General features: G+C 37.7%; 1 protein-coding gene across 1 annotated transcript in view; it reads right to left on the bottom strand.

Annotated features, from left to right (window-relative positions):
• Positions 1-20097, bottom strand: part of CUNH1orf87 (chromosome unknown C1orf87 homolog) — a 63751-nt gene extending 43654 nt beyond the window's left edge. The window contains exons 1-3 of the mRNA XM_028778799.1: positions 19994-20097; positions 19054-19056; positions 5143-5377 (exon numbers count right to left, since the gene is read on the bottom strand). Of these exons, the coding sequence (XP_028634632.1) occupies positions 5143-5377; positions 19054-19056; positions 19994-20097 (342 nt within the window). The remainder of the gene's footprint in view (positions 1-5142; positions 5378-19053; positions 19057-19993) is intronic.
• Between the last annotated feature and the right edge of the window lie 871 nt (positions 20098-20968).

Genomic DNA, 20968 nt, shown 5'->3' with positions numbered 1-20968 from the left:
AGGTATTGAGAGAGACAGACAGACAGAATATAGTGATATAGTGTTTGGGAAAAGACTTGCTATAGTCTATGCTCTATCTATAAACAATACAAAATCCTGCTTTTGGATTACAAAACCACCTGAAGTACCTTTAGCCAATGCTAGTTTTGTGATACTTACTGAATTGTAAGAATTGTTAAAAGTAAAGCATAAGAATTCTACACACAGTCATTTTTTCCAGGGAATATTAGAAATGTTGGAAGCCAAATAAATCTTACATATTGAAAATATTGGTCTAATTTCATTCTTCTGCATCTAGATGTTAAAGTTTCCCAGCACTATTTATTGAGGATGCCCCCTCTTCTCTGGTGTCATTTTTTAGCATCTATGTCAAATATAAAGTTGCCACAGTTACATGCACTTATGTTTGAGTCTTCTATTTTGTTAATTTACCTACCTGTCTGGTTTGTGTGTGTGTATGTGTGTGTGTGTGCATAGATACACAAGTATATAGTGTTTAAGAATACACACCCATTCTTTATATATACTACTTCATAAGTATATACTGTAAGAGAAATATGTATTGCAATAAGAAAAACACAATAAAGCCAAAAATACAAGAAATAATACCCAAAACAAATTTATAATTTAGAGGGAACCTAGCCAAATACAACTTGTATCAATAAAGGCTAACTCATTCACACCTGTAGATATACTGCACATGGCAATTGCTATAAACCATCAAGTACTACATATTATGTGACAAGATTTCTTATAATAGCTGGTCAAGAGGGAATTTAAAAAACAGAAAGTCCAATGGTGTAAAGACTATTAAAATCTGCCCTGTGAAACAGATTAGAACTCTGATTAGATTAAAAATAGAAGAAAAAGAAAAAAAGAAAGAAAGGAAGGAAGGAAGGAAGGAAGGAAGGAAGGAAGGAAGAAAGGAAGGAAGAAAGAAAGGAAGAAAAGAAGAAAGGAAGGAAGAAAGGAAGAAAGGAAGGAAGGACATAGAGGAAAAGACCAACTTAAGGAACTCAGAGACTGGCTGGACACAAGAGTTATAGGGTGAGAAGAGGAAAGCCTATTTTGGTTTCTTGCTGGTACAATTGGAAGAGTGGAATTGAGACCATGCTTGATCTCATCACAGGAAGATGAGCATAAGCAAAGACTCTACTTAGAACATGTGGAATTGAGCTGAAAATACACATCCAAGTGGGAACGCCCCTTGTATCTGCCTATTCATCTCTATAGTGACTGCAACAATCATTGGATTCTAATGCATAGCTGGATGTCATCCATGCAAAATGTCTTTGAAGAGCAGTTACCAGTTGGCTGTGATAGCTATTAAAATGAAAGCACTCACACTTTTATTTTCATGCTGCCAGATGCTATAAGCACACTTTAATTTATATTTTAAAATAGCCTTACTGTCTTTGATGTTAGTCACACATTCTTTAAAAAATTACCAAAGAAATATACATATATATATATATATATATATATGTGTGTGTGTGTGTGTGTGTGTGTGTGTGTGTGTGTGTATTACACACACATTTTCAAAGGTTTATCCAGGGAAAACAAAATAATATTGACAAATAGCCCATTACTCATCTTAGGAGACCTTAGACAACTCCTTTAAGGCTTGTCCAGATAATTTTTAGATGTATTACTATTCTTAAAGATATAAAATGTTGTGTTCTCATAACATGTCAAGCGTTGGCTCCTATTAAAAATATCCTTTGAATATCATCATGATTTGATGCTTGCTAGCCTTCCTTCATGCTGTCTCAGCCTTGATCAGTAACTTCTCTTTTGGAGCAAATTAATCTGTCCAGATTGTGGGCCACATCCCAGGCTTATTTTTATCTGTGTGTGAGTGATAAAGATCTAGAAGTCATTTTGATTGGTGTGTTTCTATAACTACAGCAGGATTCCATTTACCACTTAGTCAAGGTGGTAATGAGGATTTCTGTACCAGGCAACTGTGGCTGCCATCTGGCAAGCCAGCATTACATGCCTGCCTGGCAGACAGAACCAATTAGTCAGTCCCCACACCTCCCAGGAGGCCTTCCTGTATTTGGTAACTGGTGTCCCACACTGAGCCTCTCAAAAGCCCATGATGAATTCTAGGTGGGGAGAAGAAAGATATTTCCCTTTGGTGTTACAGAGCCATCAAAGACTCCAGGTTGAGGAAGTCCATGAGCTGAACTGCTGACACAGCAAACTTTTTTCTGGTGGTCTTTGTAATTTCAAGGTCCATGTCACTAGTGAGGAGCTATAGGTGAATGAACATTGAGTATGTAGTTCACTTATGTGCTACAAGGCCTTTGATTTCACCAAAGCAAAGGAGCAGACTCAGTATGGAAGCAGCAGTGCCTAGAATCTGAGCTAGAATGATCAGATTGACACTTCTCAGCATTATGGTATTGGCAAGAACTGTCCTTGCTTCTGTTCCCTTATCCATGAGCTAAAGATGTAATTGCTCCTAAGTGTTTCTTGCATCACTGGGTGATTTGTAGTAGAAATGAGTTAATACATGTAAAGAGCTAAAAACTAGTCCTCGACCCATGGCAAACAAGATCTACTAGCCCTAAATGTGAATAAAGAAATGCTGAAGTTACAGTGTAGGAAGAACTTTTTTCATGCTGATGGAAGAACCCTTGACATGAATTGAAATGAGAAGGAGAGGAATAAACATACATAATTATTCTTACTCTATATCAACATCTAGAGGATAGAAAGCCGCTAGTTTTCTGTTTTAGTTTTTAATTATTTGTATTATGCTGTTTTCTAGAAATTGTGTAATATTTGATGATAAGGGAAATCAATTAAAATTTAAATAAAACAGAAGGCTTACTGTGTAGCTCATTAGGACAGTGCTTATCTAGCACAGACAAGTCTGAGTTTCATCCTCACCACCATACAAATCAGGCATGAAGGCACATACCTGCAATCTTAGTATTCAAGAGGAATAGAAAGGAGGAGAAGAAACTGAACATAGTTATCAGCTACACAGAGTTTGAAGACAGCATAGGACATATTGAATCTTATGTAGAAGAAGAGAAGGAGGAAGAACAGGAGGGGGATGAAGAGGAGGAGTAAAAGAAGGAACAGGAGAAAGAAGACGAGAAGGAGCAGGAGGAGGAGCAGGAGGATGAGAAGGAGGCAGAAAACAGCAGTGGCGATAGTGGTAATAGTTCAGGCATCTTATCTATACCCTTATGAGTCACTTTAACTTCGAATCTCAGATTGTCATCTATCAGATAGTAGAGAAAACAACAGTGGCATGTGCATCTGGTAATACAATGAACAAAATGCAAATAATATGTATCTGAAAGTACCTGGTCATAATAAAGTGGTTTATTGTTTTAAAAACTGTATTATTTTTACTAAAATCATTCTTGAGAGTGACAAAACAGAGGAAATACATAAATACATCAATGCTAGAGTCAAAATTAGAGGAAAACTCAGAGACTTTTAGGTGTTCATACAATATTTTAATCTTGCTAGTTTAGTCTTTTCTGCTCTAAACAGACCATACCTTCAAGAACTCACCATGAGAAAGCCAATAGAAAATACTAAATGGAAGGCAAAAAGACTTGAGTTTTAGCCTTAGTTGTTCCACTAACCTATTGGTCATGTTACTTTCATAAATGGGCTTCAGTATTCAGTTAGAACCTTCAGAGTGCATCCTGAAATACACTTGTGGGCTGTCAAGTATTCCACATATACAGTCTTTTGCCTGGTTCTTATGCACAGAAGGTTAGAATCCACAGGCATTCATTCCCTCCTATGGATAAAATCTAGCTATCACCTTTGTGAGTTTTTAAGGGCTATTAAAATTATAAGCTAAAAATATTTCTCTTTGAGTTTTATGCAGACTTTAATCAGTATTCTACTAAAATATCTGGCTGTCACTTAATGCTTGGCAGCATTGCAAAACGCCCACTCTATGTATCCATTTAATTGAAATTTCAGTAATTTTTGGAAATGGCACTTTGTTATCAATGAATCATTAGTTTGGTCTTGATTTGGATCCAGTTTTCAATTGGTGCTATACTTGTCTTTTAATTTCAAATTACTAATCACTTAGATTTATCCTTCCCAAGACAGTTTTTTTTTATGGATTTTTCAGATGGTTATTAGTAGAATCTGGTGTTAAGTATTTCTGTCAATACACTTTGGGGCCCACAGTTTTTTGATTTTAGACAGGAATGCATAGGGTTTTGAAAATTAATAATATTTTCTTCTTGTAATGTGAAATCAGACAAATATTCCTTCTCCAACAGGCTGGAACCTCACATGGTGTTCTGGTTCGACTCTTGTCAACTAGACAAAAGGTAGACTCATTTGAGAAGAGGGAACTTCAACTTAGAAGATGCCCCCTTCAGACTGGCCTTTAGACAAGTCTGTGAGGCATTTTGCTGATTAATGACTGATGTAGGAATGCTCTGCTCATTTGGTGTGGTGCTACCCTTGGTCAGGTTGTCGTGAGTTATATAAGAGACCAGGCTGGGCTAGCCATGGGGAACAAGCAAATAAGCACCATCCCTCAATGGTCATTGCTTCAGTTCAGGACTCAGGGATCTTGCCTGTTTGTGTATAAGTACACTGTCACTGTCTTCAGACACACCAGAAAGGGGCATTGGATCCCTTACAGATGGTGTGAGCTACCTTGTGGTTTCTGGGAATTGAACTCAGGACCTCGGGAGAGCAATACAATGCTCTTAACCACTGAGCCATCTCTTCAGCCTGGTTCTTGCTGTTTTTGTGTCTGTGATTTACCTTCATGATGGATTATAAACTATTAGATAAAATACACTCTTCCTCCTCCCTAAGTTGCTTTTGATCATGGTGTTTATCAACAGCAATAGAACACAAGCTTAAGACATGGCTAGTGACACATATTTACTATACCCGTTCCTGAGTGTCAGTGAGTTTGCCACAGTTATGTTGACCAAGTCAATTTGCCGTAGACAAAGATGTAATACACCAAATCCCCTCGAAATTTATTTTCAAGTTGAAAAGGAAGCATTTATAATTTGTATTCCATGAAAAATGTACTTATTTCTATTTGTGTATGTTTGGATGAATTTATGTTTTCCTCTGTACTTTTCTAATGAATTACCAAGAAAGGCTTCGCTATTTCTTGTTACTCACCCTGTCATCCAGGAATCTGTTACTGAGTACTCTGGTTAAGAACTTTTGATTGCTTTCTGGTTTTGGGCTGCTGCTTGGGTGCTTGCTTTCTTCCTTCTCAGCTGGGTTAGCAGGTATTTGTTGCACAGAAGTATCAGTGGGTCCTGGCAGGTCTCTGCTCACCTGTCTTGTGTAATCAGTCGTGGGTTTCTGGAGTGAGGTTTGAGGTTCTGTCTTCGACTTCTCATTCTGCGTACTGTGAAGAGAGTTTGCACCTTGTCAGTCATAAGGAACACTCATCATCATACACAACACTGGCATGAGAAGCAGAAGGTGTGAGTCTGGAAGTGTGAACGGCAGTAAGAACCCTGTGAGATGTAATGGTAAACATGGCTGTCTGTCTGAGCATCATGTACCCGAAGTTACCATGCCACTGTCTTCTCAGACTTTTTTCTCTTCTCACATCCTGATCATCTGAGTATCTGCTCCAGATCACTTACTACAAAAAGTGAACACAGTCAAAACTGAACACCAACCACGAGTACGTTGCTCACTTATAACTCAAATAAGCCTTTGCACCTAGGAATGGACGAAAGTCAGAATCTTTTGCCAGTCCCAGGCCTCCTCTGTCTCTCCTCAGTTGTTAGACCCCAAGACTTTTTTTCTCTCAATGTTCTTTCAAATGCTCCAATATTTGTTGATCTGATCAAAGTTCAGCTATGAGCAGTTCTTTGAATATATGTGTAGTTTTACAGTCATCTTTTTTTTTTGTAACAGCAGCATTGAAATGTAAAGGAAAGTTTAGAGAGAATTCAGATTAACATTTATGTAAAAGAAAGAACATTGCTCCTAAAAGGTGAGTGGAAAGAAATTTCAGGGAAGTCAGGGGAGAACCCAGGAGCATTAGGGCAGCAGCAAAACTAAAAAATGTTTTTAGGAAGAAGCCCAGACAACAGTCTCAAATGCCAGTGTGTTCTGCAGTGGCCATGTGAGCACTGTCAGATCCTGAGCAAGGGCTCAGAGAGCTGATCTGAATGATCTAGTGGAAGTGAACACTAGAATGAGGGAACATAAGATAGAGATGATGAACCCGAGAGAGAGGAGGTGAGAAGAACAGGGTGAAGAAGTCTAGCTACCTGAGTATAGGAGTATGGCAACAGGCCATACATAACCTGGGTTTTCAGGTAGCTCTCTCCTACTGTTGTCTCTGGAGATGCTAAAGACTTTCACACATTGCAACACTGATCTGGAGAAGATGCCACTGAACAAGCATAGTGAACCAGATACAATAAGAGGTTGTGTCAGAGAGGCCCAGGGCAGGAAAGATGTAATCAGGGATATGTGCAGTCTCATTTGTGTTTGGTGACTAGAGGCTAATAACTTCTAACCTCTGAATTTTTGCTCCGCTAGTACGACAGTTACTTGATTGGTCTCCCTGGGAAGGTATGCAATGGAAAGTCTGAATTAAGAAGAAATTATTTGAATTATCTGCTGTGAAGAGTGAAAGAGAGACCCGGGTGGCTGAATGGGAAACGAGGACAGTTTGCTAGCCTGTAAAGATGGAGAACACAGACTTTTGTGACACCAGTTTGAGATCATGGGTGTTCTCCTCTGTGGGAGCTCAGTATTCCTCATGGAGATTCAGTGAAGGAAGACAGTGATATTCACCCAGAACTATGCCCTTGCCAGATTGATGAATTCTAAAGACAACAGTGAAAGGCAGAATGCTAGAAAAAGAGTGCACATCTGACAAATAGATCTTATACTGAGGAGAAAATAGACATTGATTTCTTGTTTTCAACATACTTAAATTTCCAGTAAAAATAGCACAAATTATGATTTTACAATTGTTGTAAGCTTGATTTAGAAGTCAGGATAATGGTTACCTGTGGGAGTAAATGTAGAATGTAGAAGGGAGTGTGGGGGGCTTTAGGGCTACTGGAACCTTCCCTTTTCTTGAACTGGGCATTTGCTGAATGACTGTATGATGCTAGCACAAACCCAGCGAGAGATAGACACAAGAGATGTGCTTTTATGTCATTGCAAATATAGTCCTTTAAAATGTCATAAATCTTGGCATAAATCTGGCATGAGATTGGCATAAATCTTACAGATATACATGCCTAACATATCCATTTCTAGCGAACAGTGAAAAAATTAATGCTATTTGGTGTTCAGAGGAGAAAGACTTAACTATGGACTGTGATAACTAGTAAAACAAAGGTATTACTGATTATTTCCTTTCATGATGCCAACTCTATATCCCTTTCCATCTCTTAATTAATTTGGTCCCTAAAGGTCCCTAAATCAGTCCCAAAGAACATATACTCTCCTCATTTCCTGAAGAAGAAATTGAGATTCAGAGATTTTAAGTGACTACATGCCTTTTCAGTGGTAGATTTTAAGTGACTACATGCCTTTTCAGTGGTAGATTTTAAGTGACTACATGCCTTTTCACACCTTTACACCGATTTAAATACTCTACTAGAATGCCTAGCTTTATATCTTGTAGGCAGTAGGGTCATAGGGTGAACATGGAAGCTTGAGATTGAACGAAAATTCAAAAAAGGAGCAGACCACCAAAGCAGGATGTATAGACTTGGAAGGCCATGAAGGAGACATAACACATCTGGGTGGAGGCAAAGAACTTATATCATCTTTGCTTTATTTACCTATAAAATCCTTCTCTTGGTAGACTCAAGACAGAAATACCCAAGAAATTCTGCAGTGTATCTGCTTCTCTTTTAGAACAACCACAGTAGATGTGAAACCAAAAATAACCTGTTAGCTCTGTTTCAAGTAAAAACTGTCTTTAAAAAAAATACATGGCACTTTAAAAATTAGCATGAAATAGGCTCTCTAGCTGAGAAACGACATGTGTCTCTGCTTAGCACAAACATCTCTTCAACACACATTTCTTGTTGTGTTGATCACAAACTCACAGTTCTTTCTTCTAGGCAGTGTGTTAGCTACCTACTTTACTGAAAATAGAAATTTGCCATTTTAAAAGAAAGGGGGAAACACAGCATGAGTAGTGTGTTAGAAACCTGGCAGTTAGCTTCCTCACATGGACTTCTGGGCCCAGCTTCTGATCCTAGGGTTACTATGAAGAACTCAGTAGCATCCCTGGCTAGAGTAATTAGGGATGATTACAGTGCTGCTGAGTGATCAAAAATGAGGTCAAGCTGCTGAAATGTTCCCTCTCCCACACTGGAGACTTGCTATAACCAGGCCTTTAGGGCTTCCCACTGATGAAGCTCAGAGTGCTAGGGGCTAAACTAAAGAGAAACACTACAGGGTGAGCAGCAGCATCCTTTGCCTTAGTGATGCAGGGTCCCTGATGACCCTCCCATGCAACTCCACCACAACAGATCACACATTTCATTTGAATTACACAAAATCTCAAATAGAGTACCCAGGGGGCTCAGCAAAAGGTCACCAGATGCCATCCAAAATGTCTGCCAGCCTTGGCAGCCAATCAGTGCCTCCAATTCCCAACCATGTGCCAACTATCCTCTAGAATAGCCTCCTGGGACTGTGACAGCACAGGGACTAGAGATCTAATTTTCATTTTTGTAAAATGCTTGTATTGAAAGTCATAAGAGATCATCAACACAATCAGGATTTTGCCTCTCTTCTTATTTTTTTTAGAAAGATGGTAAACATATAATAGCAACTGGGGAGGAAATACACCTGAAGTACCACACTAACTGAAACAACACGGAAACTGAAGGACAAAGTCTGTGATAAAGTATGTTGAAAATGTTATTGTGAAAATCTGTGAGGCTTTTAAACATTGTGCTTCCATTTGAAGCTACAGGGATATGACAAACATAATTTAGTTTCCAGAAAGATGTTAAAATGTTGCTAATTCTACTCCAATATTTATGCTCAAACAATTCACTTCTTCACCACTAGTAATATCATAAATATATACATCATCACACATATCTCATAAATGTACACATATACCACACTTTGTGCTGAATTCATGGTTTGCAAAGTTGGTATTATTGTCATGGTGAAGATCAGTGATAAAGAGATTAAGTAATTTACTCAATGCTCATAGTAAACACTATGACTTTAATCCAGACTCATATGGCTCCAAAGCCAGTGTGCCTCAATATCACACTTATAACTTACAAATGATTCATAATTAAACAGTAGGGTTTTAAATTTTGTCTTTTTTTAAAATTATTGGATATTTTATTTACATTTCAATTGTCACCCCCTTTGCCCATTTCCCCCCAGCCAGATCTTGTCTTTAAAACATGAATGTAAATTTTAGTGAAAACTAACTTAGAGTGGTTTCTATTATATATTCTAAGCTAGTGTCTTCGTAGAACATCAAAGTGCTCATTCAGCCTGTGTTTATACTTTCCCAGAGACAGAAATGTTACAATCACAAAGTAGCTCAACTCTTCATAACACTTAGCTGTGTTCTGGCATTAATGGAAATAGTAAGTTTATGTGTTCGATCCATTCATACTATAGTTTTTGGAGAATATAGCAGCTTTCTCAAATGACTGTGATTATGGAAGATATAAAATTAGTAACGAATCCAACCAGCAATTGTCCTTTGCTGTGATTTACTTTTAAATTGTAAATATCTCAATATCTCTGCTTTCCTGAAAGCTTTATTCGTTATTTACAGTTGTGTGTCTTGTATCACAGACCTTGCCTTCTGTTTATCTTTATATTATTACTTCCTTATTCTGATGGCGATAAACATCTATTCAAGCTAGCCATTGTATTCAGACTGTATTGTTACATGAGAATATACAAAAACAAACAAACAAACAAATAAGTAAGTAAAAGAGAAAAAATATTCTAGAAAAAGTGGATCAACTGACTCTTGGGAAACCTATGAACCTATGAAAAACCTATGCACCAGGTTCATATTAATGTACCAAAGAGTTCAAGGGCATCACAAACAACTAGTAAGACATTGTATTAAAATAAAAAAGTCTAGCAACAACCAGAATGGCTACACAAAAGACTGGAGAAATTGTTCAGTTAATGAACACTTGCCAAATATGCCCTACACTCATTCAATACCAGTACAGAAAGAGAAGACAGCATGGCACTTTGTCTAGTGCTCACTGGCTCTGACAAATGGCAATTTAGTGTTGCTTCTTATGGTGCTCTGCCATCATAAGTACCTCCTCCTTCATCACCCAGGTCTATAGTAGATGCCACTTTCTTTTGAGTTCTAGAGCTTGCTTACTAATAAGGATCCTAAAGTTCAAGTGTATGGGTTGTGCTAGATTTCAGCAAGGGAAACTCTACACAGATGAAAAAATAGCTAATGTATCCTGATACCTTGTTACTTGATAATCATAATAAATACAAACTCTACAAATTGCCAACTTGAAACGGTCAAGAATAATTAGTATAAAAATCAGCTTGTCAATAATAGAATTATTTTATTTTATGGAAAATCCCCGAACAACATTACAACAGGGTTTTCACAAGTGAATTATTTTCAGTTGGGCAACTTTGGCCTCTTTGAAATAAACATTAGAGGCTTAAGATTTTGTGTCATTTCTACTTGCTTTGTTTCGATTTTGGCTATTGAAAATTGAAGCAGAGTGTGTAACTGCACAGCCTCTTCAACAATTATCTCTTCACGTTAGGGTACTGTGTCTGAGCAAGGACATCTAACTAACTATGCTGAAAGGAAATAGGTTTTGTCTGTAGCATACTCTAGATCAGTGGTTCACAACCACTGATTGTGACCCCTATAGGGATTGTATGTCAGATATCATGCATAACAAATGTTTACAAAATGATTCAAAACAGTAACAAAATTAAATTTATGAAGTAGCAATGAAATAATTTTGTAATTGGAGGGTCACCATAACATGAGAAACAGTATTAAAGGATTGCAGCATTATGAAGGTTGAGAACTACTACCCTAGATGCTATGCATGGTTTTATGGAGTGGGAACAGTAATCGTTGCCCATTACTTTGTCTGATTGAATTACACTAAGTCAGTGAGACATAAAAATAAGTCATAGATTTAATACTACACTGTGCAAATATAAACTTTGGTTATTTCAAACTTTTAACTGGACGTATGATATCATCATGTAAAGCTGTCATATTCATATATAGATACTTTTGTTCTCTTTAAATTTTAAACAAAAAAGATGAAATCACATCTTGTTTATTTTAAATCTCTGGTTGACAATACAATGTGGGCAAATTTACAGATCAATACTTTATTTTCTGTAATACTTTAATCGTTTCTTACAGTGTCAATATACAAGAGTTCAATCTAGCCTGTACCATTGTGATTTACTTTGTCACAAACTTTTTTTATTTATCTGAATAGTCTGTTCTATGAAACATATTCATTTGGTGCTTAGATCTGTCCCATTCTCTTGCCTAACAATCTGGCCAGGTAGGCTCTGTTAGCAGCTACCTCTGCCTCTAGATGAGTAGCTTTAATGGAGCTGGTTTTCTCCCTGGAAGTTGCTTTAGTCTTCCTGTATCACTGTACTAAAGGCCACTCCCTACATTATGGTGACTTGTGTTACAGAATAGTCCATTTAGTTTCAGTGGCATTCATCTTGTGATCTTTTCAGACCTAATGCTGGTACCCATTTTGTAGATGCTGACCAATCATCCCTGTGCTACACATTGAACCTTTCTTACTCTGATTCTATATCTCTGTAACTATTCTCATCATAACTAAAACTTCCTTATTGTGGAGGGTAAATGTGCAAAACTGTTTCCTACTAGAATCCAGCCTTAAAATTTGTGAAAATGTATGAAATGAACCTTTGCATTCAACAAGGACTATTCCAATAGGATTGAACCATAAATACAGCACTTAGGCCAACATTATTGGTTTTTGATTGATTGATTGATTGAGGTACTGTCTTTATTGGATGCTTATTAGGATTTCATTGGTCCTGAGGGCCTTGATCAATGTGCTGATCTTCTCCACCTTCTTTTCTGCCGGCTTCTGAAGCCTACTGAGCGGCTGCTGCTTCTTCCAATAGTGGATCTTGGATTTTTTCCCTATTTCTCTTCTGAATGACTATCACTGCCTGATATTTCCATTTAACCTCATGGGTGTGATGCCCTAGGTAAGCAAACTTTCTGGTAGGCTTCAGCCACAACAGCTTTGCTGTCATAGGGTAGAGGTATCCTACTGAGGCATTAATGGGCAGCTTTACCTTGCTTGGTCTCATGGGGCAGCCTTTAGAATGAGCAAAAAACTTCTGCTCCAGTCTTGGAAGTGATGGGGCCTTACAAAGGGTTGGTGCCCACCTGCCTTCAGAGAAAGGCTAAGTACTTTAACTTGTTTTGGTAGAAATTTCCAGAAATGTTGATGTCCTCGCAGAGCATAACTACCACCTTCCAGCCAAGGGTTACATGCTTTGCCACAATGGCTTGTTCAAAAGTGGAATTGGATACCCAGTATTAGAACCTGCCACTCTGCCATCTTCAGCAGCTTCCAAAGAAAGGAGTTTATGTATAATTATTTTCCTAGTGCTAGGAATCTGTTCTGGTTACCTTGCTACAGGCTAGAGTCATTTGGAAGAAAGGATCACAATTGAGAAAATATCCCTACTAGATTGGCCTGTGGTCTATTTTTAATTTTTGTTGATGATTGGTGGGGAAAGGCAGTGCTACACCTGAGCTGGTTGTCCTGCCTATAAGAAAGCAGGCAGAGCAAGCCACAAGGAGCAAGGAAGTAAGCAGCACTCTTTCTTGGCCTCTGTATCACCTTATTTCAGGTTCCTGACCTATTTGTGTTTCTGCTCTGACTTCTTTCAGAGATGGAGTGTGACCTAAGAAATATACAGTAAAATAAACTCTTTCCTTCCCAAGTGTTTATAGGTTTGATGTTTTGTTCCAGCAAGAAAAACCCCAACTAAGACAGAATGTGACCCCATGCTTTGTTCATACTGAGGTATATACATATCTAAGGTTTTTGATGAGCACATACTTTAAAAAGACCTGCATATTTACTAAGTCTTGTCAACTCTGAGTATTTTCATTTTAAAAGTGTTCCTGATTTGATTTGTGAAAATAATATATCATTGCTCTATACATTTCTTTTAATATCATGCAGGCTAAAATTTCCCCATATCAGATGTTCATTTCTTCTTTTGTGAATTGCCTGTCTAGATCTGTTGTCAACCTTTTGAGGTAGGATTGTTCATATTTACCTTATTCACTTACAATAGCTCTGTGCATTCGAAGAGGGTTATTTTGTCTAGAGTGTGAGTTACAGGTATTTCAAATAGTGCTTAAGTTTTGACTTTAAAGTTTTCCTTCTTTTTTTGAACAATAGAATTTTAAATGATAAATTGATAACTTTTACCATATAGTCCCAATATCTGGGATCAGTGGGCACACATATTCCTTGTTATTCCACAGGAAGTCATAAGTTGAAGATTTCTGCTTGTGCCTTATACTTTGTGCATGCATTAACAACAACAGTATCTTATGTATTATTGTACTTCTCATGAGACTTCAGATAAGCACAAAACCAAACAGAAGGAATCAACAAAACCCATGGAGACAGTTAATACTGTCAACTTTGTGAGATCCTGAATCAACCAGGAGACAAGCTGCCATGCATGCCTATAAGAGAATTTCAACATTACATTAATTGAGGGGGAAGACCCAGTGTAATTGTCTGGACTAGAGTTATGGGGTGAGTAAGGGGAAAAACAGATGAGCCCCAGAATGCTCTGTGCTCCTCCCTGTGGATGCAGTATGATCAGCTGTCTCATGGTTCTGCTGCAGACCTTCTAACTGAGATCCAAAATAAAACTTTACATTCTGGAGATGCTTCTTGTCACATGTTTCATCACAGAAATTTAACTAATGTAGCCACTGTAGGTGAAAAGAGCAGCTTAACGCAGTATAAAAGCTTAGGACAGAATGATTTTAGCATATTCATCCTTTTAAACTGTGTCGATGGACACAACAACATTTGCTCTGGTGTTCAGTTGGGTTTTCTTTTAAAGGTTTATTTAGTTTTAATTTGTGTGAATGAGTGTTTGATATGCATGTATATATGTATACCACCTGTGTGCCTGGAGCCCTTGAAGGCCAGGAGAGGGTGACAGATATCATGGAGGTATGATTGCAAACTACCATATGGTAACCTGAGTCCTCTGCAGAAGCAGCAAATGTTCTAAATCAGCCCTCAATTGTGTATTTTAGATGATACTGTATATATTATAGGTGATATTTATTCTCCCTATATTTCCTTTATCCCTTGATATCTGCTTCTTCCCTAGTATTCAAGATTGAATCTGATCAAGATTGAGTCTGGCACATTCTAGATAATTTTTCTACTATCAGGTTTTATTCTCAGTCATGTAATATTCCAACTCATCCATATATAATGCACTGATGTCAAAATTTTTACATGGTGAAATTTATTCAGGGTTTATCCAGAAGCTACAATTTCTCTTTTCTAGATTACCCTTACAGTGCCCTAAGATGGTCTCTCTCTTTCCTCCTTCATTCCCAGTTTATCTATCACTCAGCTGCCAGAACTGTGTTTTGGAAAGTGTAAACATGATATATTCTCCATTGCTCTCAGTTTTCCGATAGATTCTCATCCTTCTGAAAGCAGAGTTCAAACCATGGCTCACACAGTGACTGGTCTCAGCCTGCTGGCCTCTCTCATCTCACACATTTGTTGTGTTTTGTTGTTGCTGTTGTTTTGCTCTGTGCATTCAACTTAACGGACTTCTTGTTTGTTGCAGTTGTTAGGAAGGCCAATTGTCTGATATCTGAACTTTGACCTGTGGATAGTTTCAACCTCTTCCTCAAAACATAAAGAGGATGTATACATCTTTACAGTAAAGGGGAGTCTAGTGAGGTCATGACTGCTGGAACACTGGTAGTGTCTTATTGTCTGCTGTGCTGTGGTCATTCTTATCCATGACCCTGCTCTGCTTCCACAGAGATGCAGGCAATTGATGCATGTTCAGAGGGGTCTTTTGAGAATTCTTTTTGTATCACTGTAATTCTTTCCACTTTTATGATTATACTGTCCCCATCTGAGTGGACACTGCTTGCTGTGTCTCCTGCCACTAATACTTTACGTGGCCTCCTGAATTCCCAAGGCTCAGTATCACAGATAATACATTAATTTCTAAATCTACTGAAACTTTAAACAGTTTGAATAAAATCATATAAAATTTATTATTATGAATGACTTTAGAGAACTAAAAGTGAGAAAATTTTGTTCTCTAAGAGAGTTCTGTGAGAAAACACCAAAAAAAAAAAACAAACCATGGACTTATAATAGCAAAGTAAACTGTTATTAAGTGTGTACAATTTTTCCCCTTAAAACTTTGTATATAGCCTACCTAGTGTCTAATACTGCTCTACTGATAATACAATATCTAAAGAACAAAGGTATTTGTTACTGACCTTTGACATTGGAAGCAATTATGGATGTCAACTTTATTTAATGGAAGGCATTTCTTAGAATATAAACATTTCAGTTCTGTTCATGAATTTAACGTATCAATATATTATCAACTTAACAACACTTATTATAGCTCTGTCCTAAGAATCTTCTCTAATACTCCCTGCTGCCTTCATCTTTAGTGTGATAGGGTTCCTTGTACACTGTATCTAGAATCAAGCACAGTCCTCCCTTGAGTACTGACTACAGAGGGAAAATACATCTCTCTGAGTGTCTTAGTGCATTCACAGCATAAGCACAGACAGAAACCTAAGCATTTAACTCATGAAACCATGACCATACACACTTACCCTAGGAGAAACCTGGTATGGACAATGTTGATTTGATTGTTAGCATATTTTCTTGCCAAGGTCCCTCAGCATTCTGCTATCTGTATCTTTACTAAAAGGAGTACCTATTTTCCCTTGATTTTAGAAATGTCACACATAAATCCTCCCCACTTCCAGAAGGGAGAACACCTAACAACAATTATTTTGATGTGCATTTTAGTTTTAATATGGTCTGTGCTCTCCACAACTCATGTTGGAACTTATTCTCCATTGTGAGATACTGAAGGTGACCATTTAAGCAAGCTATTCTTTTTAGAGTAGGAACTTTATGAAGAGTTTTGGACTAAATAAAATTCTAAAGTAGAATCAAACACATGATAGACTCGTGGGATTTGAAAAGAAGAATGGAAAGAACAGATAAAATAAACATGCTTATACATTTTTTTCAACTGCCATCCATGTCTTTATCACTTTAAGACTGCCAAGAGGAAGGTCATGCAACCCTCCTCAACCTGGACCTCCAGAACCATGGGGGAAAAATAAACCTGTTATGGTCAGATATATCTGGTCTGTGAGACTGTGCTGTTAGCAACAGCAAAATAAACAGCAGTATATCACCTATCTCAATAGTCTGCCTTATATCAAGCCATTTTGAGAGAGATGATTCATCAGAATTGATGGTAGCACATCTTTTCATTCCTTTCATTTGGGTCTCATAGTCCCAGCAGTAAGGGAAGGAATGTATAATTGAATCTGCTTTTATCAGCTTTTTGTCAAAATGCTCTGACCCTTGGAAATCACCACTTTCATGTGCTTAAAACTGGCTACAATTTGTCCAGGGGTTGTTCACCAGCCTCTGGATTTCATCCTCCATTTTTACCTTTTTGTTTGGAGATGAGATAAAGATATATTTTGCTTTCAAGGAGCTATCAAAGATTATTCAGGAATTCTGAGTAACATCTGCAAGCTACTTGAAAGCTTGGTATCTCAGGCCTGAAATCCTTTAAAGCAAGGAAACATTGTTAGATCTTTACTTTTCTTGGCAACTGTGTTACTCTAATTCACTTACTCAGCTTTCAAAATGTAGAGTACTTTGTAAATTGTGTGGAGGATACAGCTTTGTGCACAGGCCTTCACAGGTATAGGGAAGAAACAGAGACATAGGAAGTCTCAACACAATACATTACTCAGGGGTGTTATGGGAGCTATCAGGCACAGTAGATTTGTATTTTAGAAGGATCCTCTGGACATGGGGAAGAATGAGGATTTTCAGACTAGAACATATAGGAGTCAATAGGGAATCCATTTAAAAAGCAATTTTGGCTTAGTCCATATGCAGAGGGAGCTTGGGATCTACTCAAGTGGGATGAATGCCAGTTGTTCATGCATGACACTCTAAAAGGAAGGCTTCATAAAGTCCACTAGGGGACAAGAAAGGTAGAAGCAAAGACTTGACTTCGAAAGCTTGGATGTAATCTTAAATGACAGTACAAACCACAGGAAATTTGCTTTATTCTTCAAAGCTCATAGATTAAGTTTCTTTGTGAAAAGTAATCATATTAAAGAGGTCTTGAGTATATTTTTCATCTAATAATGAATGTAGAAAAGAGGAGTGGTGACATCTGTCCCAATCTTAAGGAGAACAGCTTCCCTCAATTACCTCATTTGTGGCACAGATGGGTGATTGTTATGGGGTAAATTCTGTCACCGTCGTCGAGATTACTATGTTTAAGTCACAAATCTTACACCTTACACACACACACACACACATACACACACACACGCACATGCACGTGCACTCACACATTAATATAATATAATAATATAGTGGGCCTATAAGCCAGTTGACTAGCATCTTTATAAAAGGGGGATTTGAATACAGGTGCAAACCTGAAAAGGTCACATAGCACCAAAACTCTAATGATAAGCGTGTATAGGACACATGGAAATACTTTTCTGGTACCTCTGGAGGGAATTCAGCTGGATGCTTACCTGAGTGTTAAATCTCTAGCAGCCACAACTGTGAAAAAATTAATTCTGTGGTGTCTGGCACATTGACAGAGTAACAAGCTCATACACAGTTCTAGATCTTCAAGTTTGACATAATATTTCCTCTTCAACAATGTCCTACAGGAAACCTCAGCTAAATGTGTTTCCACTTCTTTTCATTATACATTAAAAAGTCTTTAATTCAGACTTTCCTTTTGATGACATCCTCTTTGTTATAATTCTTATGCAGATTTTTACTAACTGGTTCAACTCAGAGATGCAACCTTTCGACATTCAGTAGCCCTGGGTTGAGGTATTTGGGGACTTAGGGGGCATGATGGTTGTTCATCTCCTTTACCTCAGCAACAAGTAGTGGGTTGTCAACTGTTCACTTTTGAGCTGCAGAAGATGATTCTAACAAAGCATGTCAATTGCCTATGGCAGTCGAACAACAACAGCATTGAGTTCACAGAAAGCCTGTCTTACTATAAAATAATACCACTTTTATAGTGTTTCATGAGCAAGAACTGTGGCTTTTACTTCACAATTTACTTAATGCACCATTTACTCCCTTACTACTTAAATTAAGCAAGCTTCCTCCTCACTTTTCTTTTCGAAACAAACTATACTTGACATTCTTAAAACAAGAGGCTTTGAATGGCATGGAGCTAATCAGCTTTGTGAAGAGAAACAAGAGGAGTGGTGGTGGTGTACTCCTGGTAGAAGTATGTTCCATTGCTAACTCTTTGCTTTCTTTTCATATAGTGACAGAGGATTGGTAAAGATCTTGAAATGGTCATTTACATCATCACAGTTTCCTCATTTATAAAATAGAACATATCCTGCTTCTTAGGCATAGAATATAAATGACATGGCAACCTTTTCATAAGATGGTATATGATTTTCATTAAACACTTTGTATCTTTGGAAGGATATACTTCAACAACAGTAGCAGAATCACTTGTTAGGTGCATGAGACATCCTGGGCACTGCAAAATGCCCACATACTTTTAATCCCCCAACCTACTATGCAGGTGTCATTAAATTCCTGTTTTATAGATTAGAAGAGAAGACCAGACATATCACTACATTTTTCTCAAATGTCAACTGACTAGGAAGAAACAGGTCTATGGTTAAAACTCTTATCACTCTGCTCTGCAAAGGTCTCAAAATAATGGACGCCATCCTGCCTTGTTCACTTGCTAGCCTATGGAGACATGATTGATGACAGCCTTCGTGTTGGAATTACTCTGGGTGATAATTCTGATAGTGGAGCAGCAAAAGCAATTGGTGTTGCTTATCCATTTGGACAACAATGGTCATAGGACCTTCATTCATAGACTGCATCAGTTTTTCTTAAGTTGGGCTCCAGATGTTTATTTTTAAGTATGCTTTGGGTGATTGTCTTGACTTTAATAAGCATTACTTCCAACAGCTATGTTCAATGACACAACAGTAGAAAGAAACAAAGAAATCATCACTGGAGAGAAAGGCAACTAGCTACTGAGTTTCTGGAAGAAAATAGGTTTAATTTGCATTCTTTTCTTTGAAAAACTGCTAAAAATCTAGAAGAAAGAGTTTGTCATACTCTTCTGTGCCAAGTACCTAGTTAACTTTAAAGATGTCTGAATGATCCTCCTCAGACATGCTGTCATTAATGAACAGAGGAACAACATGTTGGCTGAGCTCTGAGAAGTTTCCTTAGAGAAGGAGCAAATGTAAAAAGAATAAGAGAAAACCTTACAAGCTGTGATTTATTATTAATCCCACCCTTGTAATTCACAACAAATTGACTAATAGTCTGCCTCCCTATCCCCCTCCCACCACCAAATTACTGCATGTGGTAGATTACAAACTTGACTAGGAGAAGCAGCAATACTCCATTAATATTTATAAGTGTCATGATGCTCATATTTCCCATCTATTTGGAAAATCAGCCCAAGTAATTAAAGAGAATTGGGGAATTATAAAGATGAAAGTATCAGAAAAATTGTTAACGGAGTTATCACCACTGCTTTACTTCTATTTTTACATTTTAATGACTTAATTTAGGAAAGATGGCACTTTTAAAAGTTCTTAATTTAAAAAAAAGTCATTATTATCTAAGAAACACAGTCATTTTTCAGAAAAGAAACTTACGTTGGCTTTTCTACGAAGTACCGAAAGTGTTTACTTCCAATAATTTTCACTATCATCTCCGGCATTGGCGCTGAACTGCGTGGGGTCTTCCAAGGTGAAGACATGGTCCCTCTCCAAATCTTGTAAGATTCTTAGAGAAGGTAAATAAACATATCTAAGTAGTTATGGTTCTCTCATAGCCAATAAGACCAGGACACACTGGCATTATTCTTGTGAAGGGATTACATAGACTACCTTAGTATAGAGACTACATTAAAGATACTTGAAAAAATCAAGAACAGTACAATCATTAAATTCCATGGGTTTTCCTAAAAGCAAAAGATGAAATTCCTATGTGAAATCTTGTCCTTTGAGAATTTAAGGCTACAAGTCTGAAAATCCTAGTTAAAATACCTCCCCGCAATCCTTCCCAAAAAATTGAGCTGCTTTATTACTGCTAGTTCTTATCCAATTCAGACAGAAGCAATTTATTCTAAATGCTTTTTGGAGAGGTCTTGCTCTCTTACTAGGGGCTCAGGGTGTGAAAGCTTCTATGGTATGTACAATTTGTATTCCATAATGCATATGCTTCTCTACTATTAAATCACAGGACATAGGTAGATTGGGTATAAACAGTGCCACCCCTATATTCTTTTAACACTTCAATAAAATTACCTATTACATCTTTAAAATTACATTCCTGCTGGTGGTAGTGGTGGTGGTGGTGGTGGTGGTGGTGGTGATGGTGGTGTGTAAAATTCAGAGAAGAATCTGCTGCAGTCAGTTTTCTGCTTCTCCAATGTGTGTTCCAGGAAGTGAGCTCAGGTTGAAAGGCTAAGCCATCTCCTCAGCCAGGCTGGGAGATACTCCTAATATCCATTCTTGCTTTACCAGTGAAGGAAGTGGTATGTGTAGCTTGAGCTCCCGATCTCAGGACTGCAAAGCAAGTGTACTGAGTCCTTGGGAGACTACATCTTTCTGACTGCAGGGGCTGGG

This window comes from Grammomys surdaster, unplaced genomic scaffold, assembly GCF_004785775.1.
Source record: "Grammomys surdaster isolate TR1022 unplaced genomic scaffold, NIH_TR_1.0 341, whole genome shotgun sequence".
NCBI lineage: Eukaryota > Metazoa > Chordata > Mammalia > Rodentia > Muridae > Grammomys > Grammomys surdaster.
This window is presented reverse-complemented; position numbering and strand designations above follow the sequence as displayed.